The sequence below is a fragment of the Festucalex cinctus genome, chromosome 16, assembly GCF_051991245.1.
Source record: "Festucalex cinctus isolate MCC-2025b chromosome 16, RoL_Fcin_1.0, whole genome shotgun sequence".
Lineage (NCBI taxonomy): Eukaryota > Metazoa > Chordata > Actinopteri > Syngnathiformes > Syngnathidae > Festucalex > Festucalex cinctus.
In genome coordinates, this window is record NC_135426.1 from 17,754,012 (window position 1) to 17,780,928 (window position 26,917).

A 26,917-nucleotide genomic window follows, 5' to 3' on the forward strand; every position below is an offset into this window, starting at 1 on the left:
ACTTCCTCCCTCCGACTCATTTCCTGTGTGTACATCAATGACCACAGCGTCCTTCAGCTGAGTGTCGGTGCGCATGGAATGTCCATTGTGGGAGAAAAAGCCACAAACGCACACGCAAGCCCACACACATACGCTCAAGTCATCTGCGCTGGAGTACAAGCCCTCTTACACGCACACACACATGAGCTGCAAGCACCTTTCCGGGGTGATCCACCTCCTCCATCGTCCTCCAGCGTGCTCTTGACGGTCGTCTGGCGTAACGTGGACGCAGATGTCCAAGTGGGTGCAGATGGGCCCTACAGCGGCCCGTCAATCACGCGGCCATGCGCATTTGGAAATGCGTGCGTGTGCGTGCCATTCTTCCATACGTGACGCTGATGATGATGGATGATGTTTCGCTGCAGAATCAAAAGCAGGCGCAAGCCACTACGCTTATTTGATTTATTCAGGCAAGCTCGGGTTTTTGATGTTGACATCGCAGGGCACGATCAGGAACCACATTTGGTTGCCAGCCAGGCAGCTTGCAAAGGGTTAAAAAAGTGAACTGATTTTTTTTTTTCGTATTATTATTATTATTATTATTATTATTATTATTATTATTATTATTATTATTTTATTTATTTACTTATTTAGTTATTTATTTTTATGGTCGATGTGTTGTGGGGGAGATTTTTTTTTATTTCTTCAATCCTAAAAAGAGTTCATTTTTAAATGAATATGATTCATCTTCTGACTCTGTTATATGGTTTGTGTGCTGTGTAAAACATGAAACTCTCAATGTATTTAAAAAAAAATACTTTATCCAAGTTTTTTCGTTTTTTTGTTTTTTTCAATATATATATATATATATATAAAGGATTTTTATAGTAGTTTTCCCCCCCAATGTTTCTCAAAGGACAGCCACAATGTGCGATTTTTAATAAAATATGATTTAACAAATGGGGTATATGCCACGGAAGAGGCGGGACTGTTTTTGCACATCAGTTTGGTTCCGGTTCGGTTTGTGACGTGTGGGTTGCGTCAAAATACTTGTGCTTCCAACTTTGTGCCCCTCGGTTGCGCGTTTGCAACTTGGACCGGAACCAAACTGATGTGCAAAATCACGTCCCGTCTCTTCCGTGGCATATACCCCAGTTAATGTCGTATCTCACCTTACAGAAGGCTGGCATGTTTCACTCCCAACTTTTTGCTGCTGATACCTGAAGAAGGTAGTGATGGACAAATGAAGCTTCATGAAACACTTGTGATTTTTTTGACTCCTCTAGGTGGCACTCACGCATTTAAAGATGCAGTGAAAGTCGATCAATTTCCATTGTACTAGCTATTGTCTTTAAAAAAAAAAAAAAAAAAACTTCTCAAAGTGTAAAAAGTTATTGCAAGTGCTTCATGAAGCTTCATTTTCCCATCGCTATCTGAAGGAGACAAACTTAGTGAACATAGTAGTAAATTTATTATGAAGCCTATCCAAATATAATGCAATAAATACAAAATGATAATATCATTGGTTATTATTCAGATTTTCTTTGTTAATTGAGTGTAGTATTAGTGTTTATTTGAGGGTATAAACATCCACGCTTGACATGAATTGACTCTCCATAATTAGTTGGTGAAGTAGATTCAAAACGTTGATGCATAATGTATTTTTGCGACACTTGCATGCACTCCAGTCATTTCTTGTGTTGTCTGAAGGTTTCTTTTGTTCATCAAATCCTCTCCACGCTCGGCCAGCCTCGTCTTTTAAAATGTTAATTGAATGCTATGTAATAATGTTGTGTCACGCCGAGCATTCAGTCACGCTCTGCTTTGTCTTCATTTGCATAATGCCGCCTTTACACACACATACACACAGAATGATTGTGTATGAATTATTCAAGCAATCACACAGATGAACACACTGAACCGTGATTGGGCCTTGCTGGGATGTGACAGACCGTACCTGACTGCTGTGTGTCACCACTGGTGATTGAAGGCTAATATTGAAAACGTCAACGATTCGCCATTAGCTGCTTGAAAGGCACGTTTGGGACTTTTCATATTTAATAGAATGCAATCTAAAGCATAATTCTACTTGCTTTGTGTTTGCAGAGATGTTAGAGTCCAGCAACCTGGTGAGCTTTGCGGGGCTGTCCAACAGCTCCGGCTACGACACCTTCCTGCTGGACGAGGAGCGAGGCAGGCTGCTGGTCGGCGCCGAGGACCACATTTTCTCCTTCGACCTCGTCAACATCAACAGAGACCGCAAACAGGTACCCGACGTACTGGACTGTACTCAACTCAGGACGATTACACAAAAACATAACTTTGCCCTTAAAGTCTGCTCGCTTAATCGTAACACGCTATTGAAAACATTATGGATGGGGCTAATGAATTGCATCTATATGTTGGTCTTTGGAAGACTTTAACACTTTTCCTGCCGTCAACGTTAATTAACGTTCATGGAAATCCCGACGAATACCGCCATTGACGTTAATTGACGTCAACTCCTTTTTTTGTTTTCGTTTTGTTTTGTTTATTCAATGGGCAGCGCAACATCTTGGGCAGCTCTGGTTTCATGAATGAGCTGAAAAAATCTAAACACCCACTAACTATGGCCAGCAGATGACAGCTTTGTATCTCTTTACAATGTGATCCCCTGGACCAAATGACATGACAACATGGCGGAACTTAGGAAATACGTTTTCAAGGATGTCATGAATGATAAAAGCTTTTGTCACATTTAATATTATTCACAGAGCGTCACTAAACACAAAATATTAGTATCAAAGTCACTGTACTAAAGAAAATGTATCTTTTCTCCTTATTTTTTCCATTATAGCTTGGTCACTCAAATAGCCTTTTTTCAAATAGTGATTACAAAAGAACGTAATAAGATCGAATCACACTTTTTTTTTCCTTATAATTAAAGAATGGAATTCAATCTTTCATATGGCAACCAACCATGTTTATGTAGTCATAGCACACAATATTCTGTTTGCCTTGAAAGGTGAGTGAAAATGCTCGAAATCGGCTGGCACTCTCGGGGTTGTCTTTTTGGCAGTAAAAGAGTTACACATAACAATAAAAGCACATGATAAAGATGAGGGCTATTTTATGGGGAGGCTGGAACAAGTTGTGGCATTTTCACTCATTTTAGTAGAGGAAGATGATTTGAGCCTTAAAGTCTCTTCCACTTCCTCCGTAATTCCATGAACCCACCTGCTGGAGATTAACAGTCATTTTATCTGATTTCAGCCACTGGAGTAGATCAGACCGACACTTTTATTTCATTTTTGCCTGTAGGCTGCACGTTGATGAACAGGGGAATGAAACAAGTGTACTTCCTTTCCTCTTTCTCTTTCTAGTTGTCATCTGTGCGCCATTACAATTGAAATGTCCAGAAATTTGCAATGCAGATTCTCAACTCAGCTGAAAGCCTGCTTGGATAAAACGGCTTCTCTGCCATTTGTTGGCCACCTAATTAGATAATTTGGCATCTTGTAGCAATGAAAAATGAAATGAATTGAAGGCGAGATATACGGATATGCATGGAGATGGTCACCAATCATCACCAAGATGCAGTAATAGTAGTCCTTCAAATAATGTATTCTTTCAAATGCATTATTTTATATTATTTGTTGATATTTGCTATGTGAATAAGAAACTGTCGGAATATTCTTCTTTTTATATCTGATAGTAACATGCCTCAGCATTCAACACACATAGCTATGCTACGCTAATATGCTAGGCCATGTGCAAACAATTTTCGGTTTCTCTAAGTACATAAAGAGTCGGCTAACATCTCACTCGCGGCCTGTTTATAATCTGTGTGTTTATAATTCATGTGCACACATATGGATTTGCCAAGAGAACAATTTGAATGCATTATTCATACTTTGTATATTGTCTCTTCCGAGGCGCTCGCTCGCTCGCTCGTCTCTTCTCACGTCAGACGCCAGGCTGCAGCAAAGTGCACCCATATGTTACACTTGGGTATAGAAACTTTCATAACAAGCATGCATACTGTACGCACTGCGTGTATGAGGAGATTTTTCGGAGGTCTAACAGAAAGCAAACAAGCTCAGCTTGAACTCCAAATTTTTCTTGAATTATACAAACGTGACTCACGGCGTTCCTGTTTCATGAAACATTCAAGCGCTCCCTCCTTCCGTCCTTTCTTCCTTCCCTCCCCGTCTTGTCTTTCGCTCTCTTTTTTCGCTCCACTTTGGGCGCCGAGTGACTTTGTGCACTTTGTCATTTGCTCAGATCGCGTGGCCCGCCACCCCCTCCAAGCGGGACGAGTGCAAGTGGGCGGGGAAGGACCTCGGGGTAAGTCGTCTTTTGGCTTCTTTTGCCCACCGCAATGAAACGTCTGCCTTGTCATTTGCCCGCTTTGATTTGGGCTTTCAAGTGCGCTTCCGGGACACAACATTAGGTACACACTACACAAGCGCTTTGGATGGAGAAATAAAACGACACCTTTTCCAAAGATGCTCACGATTCATCGGGGTTATTTTTGTGGCGGGTTAAGACAGAGCTGTTTGTAATCATTGGTCCCAAATAATCATAGCAATCATTCACGACTAATGCAATCATACACTGATCAGTCAGTCAGTCAGTAAAAATTCAACCCGATTGTTTTTAAACATTTTTTTCTTGCATTTGATCATTTTTTGGATATTTTTTTTTTTTTATGTCAATAGGAAAACGATAATTATAATCATATAAATTATAAAGGGGCGAGTGTTTTTTTTTTATGAGAAAAAATATTTTTTAATTAAAAGAAAATAGTAATATGGTCAGTGAGTGTATATTTTGGAAAACTGATTTTCATATAAATGTTGACAGAAATTAAAAATGACATAATTGAAATAAGTGGCCAGCAAGTGTCTTTATTTTAATAAAAAATTATCATCATCATCATCATCATATGAAATGGGACCAGTGAATGTATTTGTGTGCAAAAATGTTTATTCAAAAACATATTCAAATACAAATTATGACATGGCCAGTGAGTTTACATTTTGGAAAAGGATGATTTTATTTTTATCACTTTTATTTTGGTTTTAAGATCTAAGTAAAATAAAGATTCCAAACAAATAATACACAAAAGCCACGCATTGTATAAAATATGTTTTGTGTTATTTCAATGAAAAATAAGTTATTTAAATTTTTTAAAAAAAAGCGTAACAATTATCATCATAATTCTGTGGGAAAAAAAATCACCCCTCACAAATACTGTACTGTAACGCCAAAATCAAATTGATGCAACATTGTATTTGGTAGTTTTGTTTTTTCATTTTTAAGTTTTTTCATATAGTATGTTGTTAGCCTGATAGCATAATTGCCCAAGTCGTATTTTATTTTATTTTTTTTTTAAAACAGGAAAAGAAATTCAACAAACAAAAGTGTCTTTGCCTGGATTTAACTTTTACGGACCACCATACCATCACTACAATGACTGAAGTCTACACAGCCTTCAATTTAAAAAAAATAATAAAAATTTAGCAAGCCAAAAAAAATAATGTAATTGCAATTCAAAAATGACTTAAGCAATTATGCTACTAGTTTAACAATATTTCATTTTTATTATGTGGATGCGTGAACAAAGCCCTGTTTCCATGCATGACCACAATAAGTCAAAGCATGTACTTATCAAGCACTAAGTTTTTTTTGTACGTTTGATTTGAGAATAATTACATCTCCCTTTTTGTGTATCGTGCATGTGTGTATAATTCATACAAGTGTCACAAGTGATGTGGTATAGTTCAAGCTAGTGCAGCAAAACAGATGTTGTTTGTCAGTATTTAAATGACGAGAGGACGTTGCACGCATGCACTCCCACGCAAGTTATTTATCGCTTTTGTTTGCGTGCGCTTGTTTCAAGTGGGAGTGTGTTATTCCACTCACAAGTCCGACCAACACATTTACAGGCGCTGGCTTTGTTTGCGTCGTGTGTTTGGATAGCTCGTCTCGCTGTGCGCGAACGTGATCTTAATTTCACGCCTGGTTCGCGCGTCATCCGCCGTTACTTTGGGCTTCAAAGCTCACGTCGGAGAAAAGTTGTCGGCACCTCTGCGGCCGCTTGCGCCGTCGTCTGTTAGCGAAGCGATGAGGCGTTTGTGTGCCGCCTCAAAATGTGTACCCTTGAGAGGCGGCCAGCGAGAGCAGATGGAGCGGAACGCACCAGCCAGGCCTCCATCGGGACAATACTCCCAATGTTCACACTTTTCCAAAAACAATCCTGGACCGGCAGAACAGCTGCGGAAAATTGAGAGTGCTCATCCCAATATATACAAAATGATTCCCCTTAATAGGACATTTTCATATACTGTAGACCGTCAAGTCATTCCATGAGGATTTGAAATTCCCAATCAAAATAATGGAAACTTCCATCATTGTCAAACTTTTAAATTGTGTCCACATCATGTTTGAAGCAACGACTTAGCCTAGTTGAGTGGAAAATAAGTTCAACTGCTTTGGATGCAAATGAAGGGGAATAGGTTCCCCCCTAAAAATCCACAAATGCCGAACAGTGATTTCAGTTGAAAATATTTTAATTCAGACAAATTTTCATTGAACTAAATCTGTTTTCATGAATGGCTTAAGTGTAAATACTGTATCTGTCTGTACTGTATATCCACCTCCAAGACGGATTGACTCGTTTTTGGTCAGGACTGCCTCCCACGTCGCTAATGAGTCCAACCTGAAGACAGCTGCGTCAAATTTTTAGAGGGGTCGATTTTGAGCGCTCTAGGGGAGGTTTGACTTTTAAACGACGGCGTGAGCATGATGTCGTGTGCAGTAGGAAACACAGAGGGGGAAATCATTAAAGTGTAGGCTGTATGTTCTGCACTATATGCACGGATGAGGTCAGCCACAATTCACCAAGTAAGATCTCAGTAGTGATCCTCTGGGTGAACTGGCCAAACGTTTAGTGCACTAGTCGCTGGTTAAAATGTAAAAAAAAAAATGTCAGTCTTGCAGTGGAAGATTTTTTTTTTTTCCCCATTCATTCATTGTTTACTTTGAGCTGTGGCTAGCACCACATAGCTAAATGGCAACAGAGACATATTCTTTTTCCTTCCAATGCTAATGTATTCTGTCTGTCCATCAAAAGATTTCCAGTCTCATGTTCACACTTTTTTTTATTAATGACCTACAAAGTTCAAATGACCTTAAGGAATCTGTGGGTAGTACACAATTACCTGAATGATACACACACGAACCTATCATTACTAATCTTGGGCTAACCTCTAGCATCATCCAGTTAGTTAAAAAAACAACAACAACGCCAGCAGGCCAGTCTATTCTTTTTCTTTTAAAAACTACCACATTGTGTCCATCTTAAAGTTGTGTTTCCAAGCATCTTATCAAATATTCACTCTTTGTTTACAGGAACACTGTATGTGATGCAAAGACAAATGACCATTAGCAACTTGTGGCTAGCACCCAGCTAGCATTTTAGCTAAAAGATCAGCAAATGGGGAATGCTACTTTTAGTCCTAGTTGTTTACAAAACTAGCACATTCTTTTTTTTTTTCCTTCTTTTTTTTTTCTTTTCTAAGAATTGGTGCCATATAGATGAATGACCATTAGCAACTTGTGGCGAGCTCCGAGTTAACTCTGTCCCTCAAAAATGATAAAACAGGGAACGCAAACATAATATTGTGCATTTAAAACATCCTGTCTGACTAAAATTTTCACTTTACAAGAATTGGTGTCATGTACAAAGATAAGCAACCACTATATGGAAACATGGCTAACACCATGTTAGCGTTATTGCTTTAAAAAAAGGACATGCAACGCTAGCCTAATTCTGTCCAACGCTAACATAAAACGGTTGCGGTTGAAAGTGTTCTGTCTCCACATCTAGACCCTGAAGGCTTCCTTGTGCACTTTAAACAAACGGTCCTGTGGTCGGTTTCTGTTACCATTCAGAGACTGGTGCTAGCGTTCATGCAAAGCTAAGGCGGCTGTCTGTCTATATTTACATTACAGATGTTGTATTTTCATAAACGAGGGCGAATAAGTACAACCTGAATGTCTTGAACACATGTGCCCAAATGTTCTGCATTAATAACTTTCCTCGAACGACAGTCCTGCTGATTAGCATGGCGCTAAACGGCCTTGCGCCGTTGGGAATGTCTCTGTGTGCTCTAGCGCCAAGCCAAATACCCCCAACATGTGGAATATTCCCCATCTGAAGTGCCTGATTTCTCTCACAGGTGGGATTTGCTTAAAAGGGAGCGGAAATTTCAGGACTATTATTTTTTTCTTTCTTGGAAAGTTAACACACACACACACACTCTTGAACGGAATCCCACCTGAGTGTTTTAGGCCTCTGCATATTCTATATTAGGCTCCATTTTCTAACGTCACGCTCGTTTCAATTAGCCTCCATGTTGTTTTTAGAAAGGGTGATATTTTATGACTTGAAAATGTTCCCTGTTGCGCCATTTGCAGAAAGAGTGCTCCAACTTCATCCGCGTGCTCCAACCCTACAACCAGACCCACTTGTTTGTCTGCGGCACTGGAGCCTTCCATCCCATCTGCTCTTACCTGGAAATGGGCAAGAAAGCCGAGGTATTACAATACAATAGAATACATATTAATCAAGTCGTTTCCTGATATTTCATCAATTGCACTTATTGACGCTTTCCTTCCACAGGACAACATCTTCCGGCTGGCCTCGCTTTTCGAGAACGGCCGCGGTAAAAGCCCCTACGACCCCAAAATGCTCTCGGCGTCGCTCTTAATCGGTGAGTCGGGTTTTCGAGTGACGATGGCGAACCGAGAAGTCCCTAACCGCCGCTCTTTTTCCTCACCAGACGGGGAGCTCTACTCGGGCACGTCGGCCGACTTCATGGGTCGGGACTTTGCCATTTTTCGAACGCTGGGGGATCAGCATCCCGTCAGGACGGAGCAGCACGACTCCAGGTGGCTCAACGGTAAGCAAAGCGGAAACAGAAGCCGGCATCAGGAGGATTATTGTCCGTTATCTCTCAGCATCGTGAACCTTTTCCTCGAGCCGTGGCAGACCCCCCCCCTCCCCTCCCTCCCGTCTTTTTACTTTCCCACACTGCTAATCCACTCTCAGCTGTTTTCCTGTTGTGGGGTCAAATTGCACTTCTTCTTCTTCACTGCCTTCAACGATCATACACTCCAGAAGCTTCTGCACCGCTGATGACATATTGTCCTGACGTTAATCCTCCATCCATCTTTCACCCCGTAATGGTGGGGATTACGGAAGTAGAGGATATTGAATTTGCCATTTATCAACGGAGGGTTCGCATGTCACAAGAGGGAAGGGATCAGTCCAACTACAGGTGCTGAAAATAAAAATAAAAACAGCCCGCTTTTTGCCTTTATGGAGCGCTTGTTAAAGTCGTTTTGCATTTTACTGTATGGTCAAATCTTTTCATATGAAAAAGTCATCTCTCATTGTGCAATTTCCCTCTGTGCCTTCCAGTTTGTAATTCCACGCAGCGAACTGCGCGACCTCGGCCTGTAATTTATGAAAGTGTCGATTTAATGGCGCGTATTCGCTACGGGGGCTTGATTCATCGCAGAGGTCTCGCACCTTCCTCCAGCAGGGGCCTATAAATCCACGTCCCATTTGAAGAGTCCGCCGCTCGCCCGCCCCGCCCGTCTTTTTTCACAGCTCCTCTGAATCCTCGGAGAGGCGTAACATGGCACCGCTTGTTTCGTTCCAGCGCGCCACGCCGGCCGCTTACGAGCGGAAATCTCCGGCCCTGGACTTTGATTTCCTCCCACTCTTTAAATGGAAGGTACAGGGCGCAATCACAACCATGTGTCTTTTGAGTGGATGTGGTTTTTAGCAAGGATTTGGAAAGGGGGATCACTTTCAGAGGTGTAAAATGGAGGTGAACTGCGTCCCTGGAACAGAGCTGGCCTTGTTTGACTCCTTCTAATGGCCGCTTTGTTCACTTTTTCCACGTTCAGACCCGAGATTCGTCGGCATGCACTTGGTCCCGGAGAGCGACAACCCCGAGGACGACAAGATCTTCCTGTTCTTCAAAGAGAACGCCATGGATGGCGAGCATACGGGCAAGGCCACCATCGCCCGGATAGGACAACTGTGTAAGGTAACAAAACGGAGTCAACACGGCGTCTGCGTCAACATTTGCCCTTTGACCTTTCAAAGAACTTGCAGTTGAATGTTCCTGCGGGAACCCGGACAGTTCTCGGGACTGTTTCAAATTACCTCGCGAACACCATCCCGTAAAAAAATAAAATAAAAAATGCACATATACTCATGACTTGGACGTTTTTACAGTTTCAAAATTCCCTCATGACCCTTCAAGGACAACATCTGCAAATGTGGTGGGAACCAGTGTTAATTTCGTCAACGAAAACTAAAACAAAGATTATTTTGTCAACACATATTTTTCACCAGACTAAAACTAGACTAGACTAAAACCCTCCTTCATAAACAATAACTGGGACTAAATCACGATGCATTTTTGTCGACTAATGAAGATGAGACGGAAATGTACTTCACGTAATAAAACCTGGACTAAAATCTATGGACATTTTAGTTCATGAGCAAAAACGAGACGAAAATTATCTGATTTTGTAAAATCTTGTCTCTGCTAATTTGTCACCGTGACACTGTCATGTGACGCATAGTGACACACCCGCTTTCAAAACTGCAGCTAACGAGTGCAAAACGGACAACCACATGGAACAGACAGAAGGTTACAAAAAAATAAGTAAATTATAGTTATAACTTATCATTGATCCAACGGCGAAAACATTCCAACAATGTTAATGCGACCACTAACATATGCTGGCTAACTTACTAGCTCATAGCATGGAGCCATAGTAGCCACTGTAATTATGGGTGAAGTTGTTTTTCATCAAAAAGATTAGAGAAAATTGTCTGTGAAATAGTTTTAGATCCAAAATCTTCACCATAATTTGCTATCAAAAAAAAATTACAGGGGAAAAAAATATTGTCCTGACAAAAACTAGACTAAAATGTTGACAGTTTTTGTTGACTAAAACGAGATGAATAAAATTGTTTTCTTGGACTAAAATAAAGACTAAAATGGTAGTTTTGTAGTTGACTAAAAATGGACTAAATAAAAACGGGATGACTCACGAGCATGATTGAAACTGGACTAAAGCTGAGACTAAATTTAATAATGGTGGATAAAATTAACACTAGTGGGAACACAGATAGTTCTACAGCATGTACAATTTCCCAGTTCCAAGATTCGCACAAAATTATTTCATTGAACAAGCAGTGGTAAATCTAAATCTATTTTAGTAGACATGAACACACAAACTTTGTGTATTTTGGTGATCAAATTTCAGTCAAATGAGCATGAAAATGTTTGTGTGCAGAACGACATGGGAGGCCACCGCAGCCTGGTCAACAAATGGACCACCTTCCTCAAGGCCCGGCTCATGTGTTCCGTGCCGGGCGTCAACGGCATCGACACGCATTTCGATGAGCTGCGTGAGTTTCCCCACGTCAAGAAAAATGCCGGGGAAAATTCTTCAAGAAAACATTTTCACGTCTTTGTGTTGCCGTTTTCAGAGGACGTTTTCTTAATGAGCTCCAAGGACCCCAAGAATCCGCTCATCTACGCCGTTTTCACCACGTCCAGGTATACATTCCGGATCTTCTCCCTCCACAAGGAGGCGCAAACTCCCCACACGCACGTTCATGATTTACATGTTATTGAAAACCTTGTAGAATTTTGCTTGTATATTTCACACTGAGTGTTTGTTTTGTTGATGTGTTGCTAGGCGACCAGTAGGAACTGACATTTTTTGGACAAAATATTTCCAGAAGGATTCTTCACATTCTTTTAACCCATCCACTAATTCACTTACAGGCAGGAGATCCCGGTTTGTCTGCACCCCCCCGCAATCAGATTAGAAGCAAATATGAATAGCCCAGCTGGTTGTACTTAGCGTCATGCACTCATTTGCATATGTCGGAAACAGGAGTCCAAACACTTACGATCAATCCCCGCTAATGATACAATGCGGACCGGCGGCAGCGGCGGATGGCTTTTGTCAGTTTTCTGGCTTGTATTCAAGATGAGCGGTCAAGACGCACACACAAACACGCACGCGAGCGCACATTAAATTCAATTAAGGGGCACTGGGGAGTACAAGAGACTTAATTGGTTTTCTAAGCGGCCAGTTTCCCGAGATGAATAGAGCGCAGCTTCTTTTAATATGGCTGCTTAATGGGGCGCCGCCATTGATAGATCAATGTTTGATTGTGTGTGTGGAATTTCTGCACAAACAGATGTTACAGATGTTCCTCTCAAGCAAAGGCGCCTTTTGCTTTAATTGAATTTCCGTTGAATTAGCACCTCGGCGCGCCCGTCCATTCGTCTTCCGCGCTTTGCCGACTCGACGCGCACTCGGACGCAACTTGGAAACAAAAGAAGGACGCCGCAACGTTTGCGTTCCTGACATCAAATTTGATGGACGACGTCCACGGGAAGAAACCACATTTGGAATATTCCCATTCCGACACGCAGCGTCTTCTTGGATAACCTGGGTCGGACCGTAAATTCGCAAGCAGCGCTTCCACTTTGTTTTGTTTTTTTATAAGATTGATTGATCTCACGGCTTTCTGGAGCAAGTGGAAGCCACCGCCACGACTTCCAGGGATGCTCTGGAAAGTTCCAGGCCAAGATTCCAGTTCGCAAAAACCTGGAAGCAATCAGAGACGTTCCGATCCGTCGCTGTTTTGTCTCCTGTATTCACCGCGGCGCTTTCTCCCCTTGCAGCAACATCTTCAAAGGCTCGGCGGTGTGCATGTACAACATGGCCGACATCCGGAGGGTCTTCCTGGGCCCCTACGCCCACAGGGACGGACCCACATACCAGTGGGTGCCCTTCCAAGGCAGGGTGCCTTACCCACGGCCTGGAACTGTGAGTATCTTGTCTAGAATGCGAACATTTTATACGTGAAAAGATATTACATAAAAATATATAAAAAATATATAAAATATATAAATAAAACATATATATATATATATATATATATATATATATATATTAGGGGTGTGAATTGCCTAGTACCTGACGATTCGATTCGTATCACGATTCACAGGTCACGATTCGATTCGATACCGATTAATCCCGATACGAATTTATAAGTCGATTGTTGCGATTTTTTTTCATTCAAATTTAGAAAATACTAATCAGTAAGCTTGTAGAGTGTAAGATTTATATGAAAATGTATTATTTATTGATCTGAAATTTCAGTCTTATAGAGGTTGTAATCTGTTTCATGTTTGAACAGCATTAAAATAAAATATTAAGGCTTAATGTTAATGTTAACATTCTTCCATGCTCAAGGTGTGAATCCTAAAAAAAAAAAAAAAAAAAAAAAAAAAAAATCGATTTTGCCTATTATTGAATCGATTCGAGAATCGCGCGATGTAGTATCGCGATATATCGCCGAATCGATTTTTTTTAACACCCCTAATATATATATATATATATATATATAAAGACATTGGCTGAGCATTTTAGCCAATCAGAAGCTAGAAGAAAGCCATTTTAGGAAAAGGCTAAATTATAATAATCAAAAAAAGTGAGTGATCATGTGTGCTATATCGGGGTGTCAGGCGATTAAAATTTGTAATCGTAATTAATCCCATGACTTCAAAAGTTAACTCACGATTAATCACTAATTTTATATCTGTTCTCAGTGTACAATAAAATGTTCATTCTCTTGTTAACATAAAAGTGGGGGAAAAAATAAATAGAAATCTAGATGCAACTTTTAGTCATTGATACAGTAATTTCATAATAATTCCAAAAATTGAGTTAAAATGAAAAAGATGTACTGTAAAAAACGAGTGTGATACTGATTTGTGTTGTCATTTTTCTGCCACTAGATGGCATAATTGCATTTGTAAGACATTGCTGACAGCTCAATACACTTTTCTTTTCATATTAAGAGATATAAACTCTTTAACATGAAGTAACTTGTGAAACTGTGCACATTTTTAAAATTATAAAATACAACTTGACCCCAGTCTCCACAAATATATGCATTATTATTACATTTATTACTGCTAAATTTTGACGTGAACATGCCAGCTGCATCGCGACTGAAATTCCCCCACTAAAGGCTTTCCAAATAAGGGGCGGCCATTAATTATGCGTTAAAAAAATTAGTGGCATTAAAGGAACTTTAAATTAACTCAAAATTAACATACTGATTTTGACATCCCTAGTGCTAAACTTGACGAGACTCTACAAAATCCTTAACCTGACTCCAAAAACTTCCAAACTTCTTGAAAAACGTCTTCCTGCGTCTCGCCCTCAGTGCCCGAGCAAAACATTCGGTGGCTTCGACTCCACCAAAGACCTCCCGGACGACGTGATCACGTTCGCCCGGGGCCACCCGGCCATGTACAACCCGGTGCACCCCATCGGCGGGCGCCCCATCATGGTGCGCACCGACGTGGATTACCAGTTCTCGCAGCTGGTGGTGGACCGCGTGGAGGCCGAGGACGGCCAATACGACGTCATGTTCATCGGCACGGGTATGATCAACATCGTAGTTGCCATATGTCATCAAATGGTGACGAGAAAAGCAAGTGGGGGTGGTTCAAATACAATGATGATGATTTCCTTGTAGATGTGGGCACCGTGCTCAAGGTGGTGACCATCCCCAGGGAGAGTTGGCATGACCTGGAAGAAGTTGTGTTGGAAGAAATGACCGTTTTCAGGGTAGGATTTATAAATAATAGGGGTGTCAGGCGATTAAATATTTTAATTGTAATTAATTGCATGACTTCAATAGTTAACTCACGATTATTTGCACATGTTATATCTATTATAAATGTGCAATAAAATGTATGATATTTTTTTCTACATTTCCATACTCTTCTAAATATAAAATTGGGGGAAAAAAAAATCTTAAACTAGAAAAATTGTCTGAATCTTTTAGTCGATACAGTAATTCCATAATCATAAAATTTTGTTAAAATTAAAAGATGTGCTGTACTGTAAAAACGAGTGTGAAATTGATTTATGTAAGGTCATTTTTCTGCCACTAGATGGCACAAATGCATTGTTGACAGCTCAATGCAATCTAATCTTGTGAAATTCTGCACATTTTTAAAATTGTAAAAATGTAGCAGTAATTATATATATATATATATATATATATATATATATATATATATTACATAATTACTGCTACATTTTGACGTGGCCTTAAAGGAACTTTAAATTAACTCAAAATTAACGCAGTAATTTTGACAACCCTAATAAATAATAATTGTTGCGAAGCCGTGTATATTGAATGACAATGTGTATTGTTTTATCTCAGGAGCCGACCACCATCACCGCAATGGAGTTGTCAACCAAGCAGGTAAATTGCACAAAGTCCGATTGAATTGTCTGTTGCAAAAAAAAAAGGCAAAAATCCTTCTGAGTTGATCATGTAATATTCACAAAAAGTCCCATGGACCTATGCCCAAATATAAACAGGAAGTTGGCCATCTAGGTTTCAGGCAGCCATTCTGTAGGGAAATTCCATGAAAAAGAAGCCTTGAGAGTATAAAATAAAATAAATAAAATACAAATAAAAATATCTGCCCCCTTTTCACTAGCTTGACTGATTGACACAAAATGGGGTAGACATGACCATCATAGCAAGAGGCACAAAATTGAACAGGATGTCAGCCATTTTGATCAGAAGCGGCCATTTTGGGTCCACTTCCTGGGAAATTCTTACTACAACAGCCGCAATCTCGTTTTTTCAAATCAATAGCAGAATTCTGCTGAGAACTACATAAATACTCAGCCACCATTCTTGCCTCCTCCGTCCCACAGCAACAGTTGTATTTGGGCTCGTCGTTGGGCGTGTCGCAGATGTCCCTGCACCGCTGCGAGGTGTACGGGAAGGCCTGCGCCGAGTGCTGCCTGGCCCGGGACCCGTACTGCGCCTGGGACGGCACCGAGTGCTCCAGATACTTCCCCACCGCCAAGAGGTACCGGATCAGCTCGCTTTCCACACCACACTTGGGAGTTATCAGCGCCACAGGAAAAAGTGCTACAAACGCAAAGCACGGCCAGAACATCTCGGTACTTGTAATGAGGTGTTGGGACATTGCACAGGAGCATCCTGACATTCTTCTGCTCTGCAAAGAAATCACAATGAGAAGCAGATGGGGCCAAGGAAGGCACAAAAGTGTGCAATTGCAAAAAGATCAGTAGAAATTTGAAGAACAAATATAGTAAAATAAGAAAATTATTTCTTTAAATAAGCAAAATTATCTGCCAACAGAATGAGAAAATTTTACTTAAATTTACCTGTAAGATTTTGAAAAACAAGAAAATATTAGCCCCCTATCAATGACTGCGGTCTTGAAAATAGTATTTTTAGACTCAAAGCAACCAATACTGACTCTTTTTCACGGTATAATATATCAAAATATTTTTCTTAAAATACAGACTTCATTTTGACAAACTTAGCCTGAGTGTCGAGCAAGTAAGTAACGTCCCATTTTTATCATCTGTGGTATGACCCAGTCAGGGATTGAACCCACAACCTCCTAGCCTGAGGGTAGACACGCTACCACTAGACCACTGAACTGGTGGTATAAAAGAGGAAAAATTAGATTAGTAAATAATGAAACGAAACACTACAATGATTTTTAATGACCATGTATAGTAAGGCGTGTTTTTTTTTTTTTTTTTTTTTTAAACGACCATGTATACTAAGGCGTTTTTTTTTTTAATAAAAAAAATACGACCATACATAGTAAGGCGTGTTTTGTTTTTTGTTTTTTTGTTTTTTTGTTTTTTTAAACGACCATGTATATATAGTATGGCGTTTTAAAAAACAAACAAAAAAAATGACCATGTATAGTAAGGCGTTTTTGTTGTTGTTGTTGTTGTTGTTGTTGTTTTTAAAAAAACGACCATGTATAGTAAGACGTTTTTTTTTTTTTTTTACCAACCACGTATAGTCAGGCTTTTTTTTTTTTTTGTTAAAAAAAAACGACCATGTATACTAAAGCGTGTTTTTTTTTTTTTTTTTTTTTTTTTTTTTTTAAACGACCATGTATAGTAAGGCATTTATTTTTTTTTTTTAAACGAAAGGCGTCTTTTTTGTTTAAAAAAAAAAAACGACCATGTATACTAAGGCTTTTTTTTTTTTTTTTTTTTTTTTAAACGACCATGTATAGTAGGGGTGTGAATTGCCTAGTACCTGACGATTCGATTCGTATCACGATTCACAGGTCACGATTCGATTCGATACCGATTAATCCCGATACGAATTTCGTCGATTGTTGCGATTTTTTTTCATTCAAATTTAGAAAATACTAATCAGTAAGCTTGTAGAGTGTAAGATTTATATGAAAATGTATTATTTATTGATCTGAAATTTCAGTCTTATAGAGGTTGTAATCTGTTTCATGTTTGAACAGCATTAAAATAAAATATTAAGGCTTAATGTTAATGTTAACATTCTTCCATGCTCAAGGTGTGAATCCTAAAAAAAAAAAAAAAAAAAAAAAAAAAAATCGATTTTGCCTATTATTGAATCGATTCGAGAATCGCGCGATGTAGTATCGCGATATATCGCCGAATCGATTTTTTTTTAACACCCCTAATGTATAGTAAGGCGTTTTATTTATTTATTTATTTATTTTAACGACCATGTATAGTAAGGCGTGTTTTTTTTTTTTTTATGTTTAAAAAAAAACGACCATGTATACTAAGGCGTTTTTTTTTTTTTTTTTTTTTTTTTAAACGACCATGTATAGTAAGGCTTTTTTTTTTTAAACGACCATGTATATAGTAAGGCATTTGTTTTAAAAAACGACCATGTATACTAAGGCGTTTTTTTGTTGTTGTTGTTGTTTTGTTTTGTTTTTAAAAACGACCATGTTTAGTAAGGCGTTTTTTTTTTGTTTTTTTGTTTTTTTTTTAAAACCCGACCACATATAGTCAGGCTTTTTTTTGTTTTTTTTGTTTTTTCAAGGCCCTGCTCAGTGGTCTAGTGGTAGAGTGTCCAACCAATGACTGGGAGGTCGTGGGTTCAATCCCCCGGCCGGGTCACACCAAAGACTATAGAAATAAACGACCGATATAGTAAGCCTTTTTTTTTTTTTTTTTTTTTGTTAAAAAAAAAACGACCATGTATACTAAGGCGGGTTTTTTTTTGTTTTTTTTTTAAACGACTATGTATAGTAAGGCATTTCTTTTAAAACGACCATGTATAGTCAGGCGTGTTTTTTGTTTTTTTTTTTGTTAAAAAAAAAACGACCATGTATACTAAGGCGTTTTTTTTTTTTTTTTTTTTTTTAAACGAAAAAAAAAAAACGACCATGTATACTAAGGCTTTTTTTTTTTTTTTTTTTTTTAACGACCATGTATAGTAAGGCGTTTTTTTTTGTTTTTTTTTAAATGACCATATATAGTAAGGCATTTCCTTTAAAACGACCATGTATAGTCAGGCGTGTTATTTTTTATTTATTTATTTTTATTTTTTTTTAAACGACCATGTATAGTAAGGCATTTGTTTTAAAAAACGACCATGTATAGTAAGGCGTTTTTTTTTTTTTTTTTTTTTTTTAAGAAAAAAAACAAAAAAAAACGACCATGTATAGTAAGCCGTTTTATTTATTTATTTATTTATTTATTTAAACGACCATGTATAGTAAGGCGTGTTTTTGTTTTTTTTAAACGAAAAAAAACAAAAACGACCATGTATACTAAGGCGTTTTTTTTTGTTTTGTTTTTTTTAAACGACCATGTATAGTAAGGCATTTGTTTTAAAAAACGACCATGTATGCTAAGGCATTTTTTTGTTGTTGTTGTTGTTTTGTTTTGTTTTAAAAACGACCATGTTTAGTAAGGCGTTTTTTTTTTTTTTTTTTTTTTAAACCCAACCACATATAGTAAGGCTTTTTTTTTTTTTTTCTTTTTACAAGGAACTGCTCAGTGGTCTAGTGGTAGAATGTCCACCCTATGACTGGAAGGTCGTGGGTTCAATCCCCTGGCCGGGTCACACCAAAGACTATAGAAACGACCATGGAAATAGTAAAAAAGTAAGGCGTCTTTTTTGTTAAAAAAAAAAACAAAAAACGACCATGTATACTAAGGCTTTTTTTTTTTTTTTTTAAACCATGTATAGTAAGGCGTTTTATTTATTTATTTATTTTTTTAAACGACCATGTATAGTAAGGCGTGTTTTTTTTTTTTTTGTTCAAAAAAAACGACCATGTATACTAAGGCGTTTTTTTGTTTTTTTTTTTTGTTTGTTTTTTTAAACGACCATGTATACTAAGGCGTTTTTTTGTTGTTGTTGTTTTTTTGTTTTTTTTAAACGACCATGTTTAGTAAGGCGTTTTTTGTTTTTTTTTTTTGTTTTTTTTAAAACCCGACCACATATAGTCAGGCTTTTTTTTGTTTTTTTGTTTCTTCAAGGACCTGCTCAGTGGTCTAGTGGTAGAATGTCCACCCTATGACTGGGAGGTCGTGGGTTCAATCCCCTGGCCGGGTCACACCAAAGACTATAGAAATTAGAAATAAACGACCATGTATACTAAGGCGTTTTTTTTGTTGTTGTTGTTGTTGTTTTTTAAAAAACGACCATGTATAGTAAGGTGTGTTTTTTTTTTTTTTAACGAAAAAAAAGACACCTTACTATAGTAAGGCGTCTTTTTTGTTTAAAAAAAAACGACCATGTATACTAAGGCGTTTTTTTTTTTTTTGTTTTTTAAACGACCATGTATAGTAAGGCGTTTTTTTGTTGTTGTTGTTTTTTTTTTTTTTAAAAACGACCATGTTTAGTAAGGCGTTTTTTTTTTTTTTGTTGTTTTTTTTTAAAACCCGACCACATATAGTCAGGCTTTTTTTTGTTTTTTTCTTTCTTCAAGGACCTGCTCAGTGGTCTAGTGGTAGAATGTCCGCCCTATGACTGGGAGGTCGTGAGTTCAATCCCCTGGCCGGGTCACACCAAAGACTATAGAAATTAGAAATAAACGACCATGTATACTAAGGCGTTTTTTTTGTTGTTGTTGTTGTTGTTTTTTAAAAAACGACCATGTATAGTAAGGTGTGTTTTTTTTTTTTTTTACGAAAAAAAAGACACCTTACTATAGTAAGGCGTCTTTTTTGTTTAAAAAAAAACGACCATGTATACTAAGGCGTTTTTTTTTTTTTTTTGTTTTTTAAACGACCATGTATAGTAAGGCGTTTTATTCATTTATTTATTTTTTTAAACGACCATGTATAGTAAGGCGTGTTTTTTTTTTTTTTTTTTTTTAAACGACCATGTATACTAAGGCTTTTTTTTTTTTTTTAAACGACCATGTAAGGCATTTGTTTTAAAAAAACAACCATGTATAGTAAGGCGTTTTTTTTTGTTTTTTTTTGTTTTTTTTTTGTTTTTTTTTGTTTTTTTAGAAAAAAAACGACAATGTATACTACGGCGTTTTTTTTTTTTGTTTTTTTTTTTAAACGACCATGTTTAGTAAAGCGTTTTTTTTTTTGTTTTTTTTTTTAAAACCCGACCACATATAGTCAGGCTTTTTTTTGTTTTTTTGTTTCTTCAAGGACCTGCTCAGTGGTCTAGTGGTAGAATGTCCGCCCTATGACTGGGAGGTCGTGAGTTCAATCCCCTGGCCGGGTCACACCAAAGACTATAGAAATTAGAAATAAACGACCATGTATACTAAGGCGTTTTTTTTGTTGTTGTTGTTGTTGTTTTTTAAAAAACGACCATGTATAGTAAGGTGTGTTTTTTTTTTTTTTTTACGAAAAAAAAGACACCTTACTATAGTAAGGCGTCTTTTTTGTTTAAAAAAAAACGACCATGTATACTAAGGCGTTTTTTTTGTTTGTTTGTTTTTTAAACGACCATGTATAGTAAGGCGTTTTATTCATTTATTTATTTTTTTAAACGACCATGTATAGTAAGGCGTGTTTTTTTTTTTTTTTTTTTTTAAACGACCATGTATACTAAGGCTTTTTTTTTTTTTTTTTAAACGACCATGTAAGGCATTTGTTTTAAAAAACAACCATGTATAGTAAGGCGTTTTTTTTGTTTTTTTTTGTTTTTTTTTGTTTTTTTAGAAAAAAAACGACAATGTATACTAAGGCGTTTTTTTTTTTTTTTTTTTTTTTAAACGAAAAAAAAACGCCTTACTCTTCTAGTAAGGCGTCTTTTTTTGTTAAAAAAAACAAAAAACGACCATGTATACTAAGGCTTTTTTTATTTTTTTATTTTTTTTAAACGACCATGTATAGTAAGGCATTTTTTTTTAAAACGACCATGTATAGTCAGGCGTGTTTTTTTTTTTTTTTTTTTTTTTTTTTAGAAAAAAAATGACAATGTATACTAAGGCGTTTTTTTTTTTTTTTTTGTTTTTAAACGAAAAAAAAACGCCTTACTATAGTAAGGCGTCTTTTTTGTTAAAAAAAAAAAAAAAACGGCCATGTATACTAAGGCTTTTTTTTTTTTTTTTTTTAAACGACCATGTATAGTAAGGCATTTGTTTTAAAACGACCATGTATAGTAAGGCGTGTTTTTTTTTTTTTTTTTTTAAACGACCATGTATAGTAAGGCATTTGTTTTAAAACGACCATGTATAGTAAGGCGTGTTTTTTTTTTTTTTTTTTTAAACGACCATGTATAGTAAGGCATTTTTAAAAAAAAAAAACGACCATGTATAGTAAGGCGTGTTTTTTTTTTGTTTTTTTTTAAACGAAAAAAAAGACGCCTTACTATAGTAAGGCGTCTTTTTTGTTTAAAAAAAAAACGACCATGTATACTAAGGCGTTTTTTTGTTTTTTTGTTTTTTTTTAAACGACCATGTATAGTAAGGCGTTTTATTTATTTATTTATTTTTTTAAACGACCATGTATAGTAAGGCGTGTTTTTTTTTTTTTTGTTAAAAAAAAACGACCATGTATACTAAGGCGTTTTTTTGTTTTTTGTTTTTTTTGTTTTTTTAAACGACCATGTATAGTAAGGCATTTGTTTTAAAAAACGACCATGTATAGTAAGGCGTTTTTTTTGTTTGTTTTTTTTTTGTTTTTTTAAACGACCATGTATACTAAGGCGTTTTTTTGTTGTTGTTGTTGTTTTGTTTTGTTTTAAAAACGACCATGTTTAGTAAGGCGTTTTTTTTTTTTTTTTTTTTTTTTAAACCCAACCACATATAGTAAGGCTTTTTTTTGTTTTTTTCTTTTTACAAGGACCTGCTCAGTGGTCTAGTGGTAGAATGTCCACCCTATGACTGGAAGGTCGTGGGTTCAATCCCCTGGCCGGGACACACCAAAGACTATAGAAACGAACATGGAAATAGTAAAAAAGTAAGGTGTCTTTTTTGTTAAAAAAAAAACAAAAAACGACCATGTATACTAAGGCTTTTTTTTTTTTTAAACGACCATGTATAGTAAGGCGTTTTATTTATTTATTTATTTTTTTAAACGACCATGGTGTGTTTTTTTTTGTTTTTTTTTAAATGACCATATATAGTAAGGCATTTCCTTTAAAACGACCATGTATAGTCAGGCGTGTTTTTTTTTTTTGTTTGTTTGTTTTTTAAACGACCATGTATAGTAAGGCGTTTTTTTGTTGTTGTTGTTGTTTTGTTTTGTTTTAAAAACGACCATGTTTAGTAAGGCGTTTTTTTTTTGTTTTTTTTTTAAAAACCCAACCACATATAGTAAGGCTTTTTTTTGTTTTTTTCTTTTTACAAGGACCTGCTCAGTGGTCTAGTGGTAGAATGTCCACCCTATGACTGGAAGGTCGTGGGTTCAATCCCCCGGCCGGGTCACACCAAAGACTATAGAAATAAACGACCGATATAGTAAGCCTTTTTTTTTTTTTTTTTTTTTTTTTTTTTTTTTTTTTTTTTTCTTTTTTTTTTTTTTTTAAAAACGACCATGTATACTAAGGCGTTTTTTTGTTTTTTTGTTTTTTTTTAAACGACCATGTATAGTAAGGCGTCTTATTTATTTATTTATTTTTTTAAACGACCATGTATAGTAAGGCGTGTTTTTTTTTTTTTTGTTAAAAAAAAACGACCATGTATACTAAGGCGTTTTTTTTTTTTGTTTTTTTTGGGTTTTTTTTAAACGACCATGTATACTAAGGCGTTTTTTTGTTGTTGTTGTTGTTTTTTTTTAAAACGACCATGTTTAGTAAGGCGTTTTTTTTTTTTTTTTTTTTTTTTTTTTTTTAAACCCGACCACATATAGTCAGGCTTTTTTTTGTTTTTTTGTTTCTTCAAGGACCTGCTCAGTGGTCTAGTGGTAGAATGTCCACCCTATGACTGGGAGGTCGTTGGTTCAATCCCCTGGCCGGGTCACACCAAAGACTATAGAAATTAGAAATAAACGACCATGTATACTTAGGCGTTTTTTTTGTTTTTGTTGTTGTTGTTGTTGTTTTTTTAAAAACGACCATGTATAGTAAGGCGTGTTTTTTTTTTTAAACGAAAAAAAAGACACCTTACTATAGTAAGGCGTCTTTTTTGTTTAAAAAAAAACGACCATGTATACTAAGGCGTTTTTTTTTTTTGTTTGTTTTTAAACGACCATGTATAGTAAGGCGTTTTATTCATTTATTTATTTTTTTAAACGACCATGTATAGTAAGGCGTGTTTGTTTTTTTTTTGTTAAAAAAAAAACGACCATGTATACTAAGGCTTTTTTTTTTTTTTTTAAACGACCATGTAAGGCATTTGTTTTAAAAAACAAACATGTATAGTAAGGCGTGTTTTTTTGTTTGTTTTTTTTTTAAACGAAAAAAAAAACGCCTTACTATAGTAAGGCGTCTTTTTTGTTAAAATAAAAAAAAACGACCATGTATACTAAGGCTTTTTTTATTTTTATTTTTTTTTTAAACGACCATGTATAGTAAGGCTTTTTTTTTTTTAAACGACCATGTATAATAAGGCTTTTTTTTTTTTAAACGACCATGTATAGTCAGGCGTGTTTTTTTTTTTTTTTTTTTTTTTTTAGAAAAAAAACGACAATGTATACTAAGGCGTTTTTTTTTTTTTTTTTTTTAAACGAAAAAAAAACGCCTTACTATATATAGTAAGGCGTCTTTTTTGTTAAAAAAAAAACAAAAAAACGACCATGTATACTAAGGCTTTTTTTTTTTTTTTTTTTTAAACGACCATGTATAGTAAGGCATTTTTTTAAAACGACCATGTATAGTAAGGCGTGTTTTTTTTTTGTTTTTTTTAAACGAAAAAAAAGACGCCTTACTATAGTAAGGCGTCTTTTTTGTTTAAAAAAAAAACGACCATGTATACTAAGGCGTTTTTTTTGTTTTTTTTTGTTTTTTTAAACGACCATGTATAGTAAGGCGTTTTATTTATTTATTTATTTTTTTAAACGACCATGTATAGTAAGGCATTTTTTTTTTAAACGACCATGTATAGTAAGGCGTGTTTTTTTTATTTTTTATTTTTTAAACGACCATGTATAGTAAGGCATTTTTTTTTTAAAAACGACCATGTATAGTAAGGCGTGTTTTTTTTTGTTTTTTTTTAACGAAAAAAAAGATGCCTTACTATAGTAAGGCGTCTTTTTTGTTTAAAAAAAAAACCGACCATGTATACTAAGGCGTTTTTTTTGGTTTTTTTTTTTTTAAACGACCATGTATAGTAAGGCGTTTTATTTATTTATTTATTTATTTAAACGACCATGTATAGTAAGGCGTGGTTTTTTTTTTTTTGTTAAAAAAAAACCGACCATGTATACTAAGGCGTTTTTTGTTTTTTTTTAAAACGACCATGTATAGTAAGGCATTTGTTTTAAAACGACCATGTATAGTAAGGCGTGGTTTTTTTTTTTTAAACGAAAAAAAAGACGCCTTACTATAGTAAGGCGTCTTTTTTGTTTAAAAAAAAAACGACCATGTATACTAAGGCTTTTTTTTTTTTTTTTTTTTTTTAACGACCATGTATAGTAAGGCGTTTTTTTTATTTATTTATTTTTTTAAACGACCATGTATAGTAAGGCATTTTTTTTTTAAACGACCATGTATAGTAAGGCGTGGTTTTTTTTGTTTTTTTTTTAAACGAAAAAAAAAGACGCCTTACTATAGTAAGGCGTCTTTTTTGTTTAAAAAAAAAAACGACCATGTATACTAAGGCGTTTTTTTTTTTTTGTTTTTTTTTTTAGAAAAAAAACGACAATGTATACTAAGGCGTTTTTTTTTTTTTTTTTTTTTAAACGAAAAAAAAACGCCTTACTATATATAGTAAGGCGTCTTTTTTGTTAAAAAAAAAACAAAAAAACGACCATGTATACTAAGGCTTTTTTTTTTTTTTTTTTTTAAACGACCATGTATAGTAAGGCATTTTTTTAAAACGACCATGTATAGTAAGGCGTGTTTTTTTTTTGTTTTTTTTAAACGAAAAAAAAGACGCCTTACTATAGTAAGGCGTCTTTTTTGTTTAAAAAAAAACGACCATGTATACTAAGGCGTTTTTTTTGTTTTTTTTTGTTTTTTTAAACGACCATGTATAGTAAGGCGTTTTATTTATTTATTTATTTTTTTAAACGACCATGTATAGTAAGGCATTTTTTTTTTAAACGACCATGTATAGTAAGGCGTGTTTTTTTTATTTTTTATTTTTTAAACGACCATGTATAGTAAGGCATTTTTTTTTTTAAAAACGACCATGTATAGTAAGGCGTGTTTTTTTTTGTTTTTTTTTAACGAAAAAAAAGATGCCTTACTATAGTAAGGCGTCTTTTTTGTTTAAAAAAAAAACCGACCATGTATACTAAGGCGTTTTTTTTGGTTTTTTTTTTTTTAAACGACCATGTATAGTAAGGCGTTTTATTTATTTATTTATTTATTTAAACGACCATGTATAGTAAGGCGTGTTTTTTTTTTTTTTGTTAAAAAAAAACCGACCATGTATACTAAGGCGTTTTTTGTTTTTTTTTAAAACGACCATGTATAGTAAGGCATTTGTTTTAAAACGACCATGTATAGTAAGGCGTGGTTTTTTTTTTTTAAACGAAAAAAAAGACGCCTTACTATAGTAAGGCGTCTTTTTTGTTTAAAAAAAAAACGACCATGTATACTAAGGCTTTTTTTTTTTTTTTTTTTTTTTAACGACCATGTATAGTAAGGCGTTTTTTTTATTTATTTATTTTTTTAAACGACCATGTATAGTAAGGCATTTTTTTTTTAAACGACCATGTATAGTAAGGCGTGGTTTTTTTTGTTTTTTTTTTAAACGAAAAAAAAAGACGCCTTACTATAGTAAGGCGTCTTTTTTGTTTAAAAAAAAAAACGACCATGTATACTAAGGCGTTTTTTTTTTTTTTTTTTTTTTTTAAACGACCATGTATAGTAAGGCGTTTTATTTATTTATTTATTTATTTAAACGACCATGTATAGTAAGGCGTGTTTTTTTTTTTTGTTGTTAAAAAAAAAACGACCATGTATACTAAGGCGTTTTTTTTTTTTTTTTTAAACGACCATGTATAGTAAGGCTTTTTTTTTTTTAAACGACCATGTATAGTAAGGCATTTGTTTTAAAACGACCATGTATAGTAAGGCGTGTTTTTTTTTTTTAAACGAAAAAAAAGACACCTTACTATAGTAAGGCGTCTTTTTTGTTTAAAAAAAAACCGACCATGTATACTAAGGCTTTTTTTTTTTGTTTTGTTTTTTTAAACGACCATGTATAGTAAGGCGTTTTATTTATTTATTTATTTATTTAAACGACCATGTATAGTAAGGCGTGTTTTTTTTTTTTGTTGTTAAAAAAAAAACGACCATGTATACTAAGGCGTTTTTTTTTTTTTTTTTTAACGACCATGTATAGTAAGGCTTTTTTTTTTTAAACGACCATGTATAGTAAGGCATTTGTTTTAAAACGACCATGTATAGTAAGGCGTGTTTTTCTTTTTTTTAAACGAAAAA

The 26,917-nt window shown here is 35.5% G+C and overlaps 1 protein-coding gene across 2 annotated transcripts in view; it reads left to right on the plus strand.

Annotated features, from left to right (window-relative positions):
• Positions 1 to 26,917, plus strand: part of sema3aa (sema domain, immunoglobulin domain (Ig), short basic domain, secreted, (semaphorin) 3Aa) — a 57,362-nt gene that overhangs the window by 11,060 nt on the left and 19,385 nt on the right. Inside the window, exons 2-14 of one of the 2 annotated variants that reach the window (XM_077501401.1) lie at positions 2,086 to 2,246; positions 4,243 to 4,305; positions 8,443 to 8,562; positions 8,648 to 8,738; positions 8,808 to 8,927; positions 9,943 to 10,085; positions 11,350 to 11,464; positions 11,546 to 11,615; positions 12,759 to 12,903; positions 14,312 to 14,531; positions 14,627 to 14,718; positions 15,323 to 15,364; positions 15,829 to 15,986. In XM_077501401.1, the coding sequence (XP_077357527.1) occupies positions 2,086 to 2,246; positions 4,243 to 4,305; positions 8,443 to 8,562; positions 8,648 to 8,738; positions 8,808 to 8,927; positions 9,943 to 10,085; positions 11,350 to 11,464; positions 11,546 to 11,615; positions 12,759 to 12,903; positions 14,312 to 14,531; positions 14,627 to 14,718; positions 15,323 to 15,364; positions 15,829 to 15,986 (1,540 nt within the window). Of the gene's footprint in view, positions 1 to 2,085; positions 2,247 to 4,242; positions 4,306 to 8,442; positions 8,563 to 8,647; positions 8,739 to 8,807; positions 8,928 to 9,942; positions 10,086 to 11,349; positions 11,616 to 12,758; positions 12,904 to 14,311; positions 14,532 to 14,626; positions 14,719 to 15,322; positions 15,365 to 15,828; positions 15,987 to 26,917 lie in introns of both variants that reach the window. The other variant, XM_077501400.1, reaches the window with a different exon arrangement.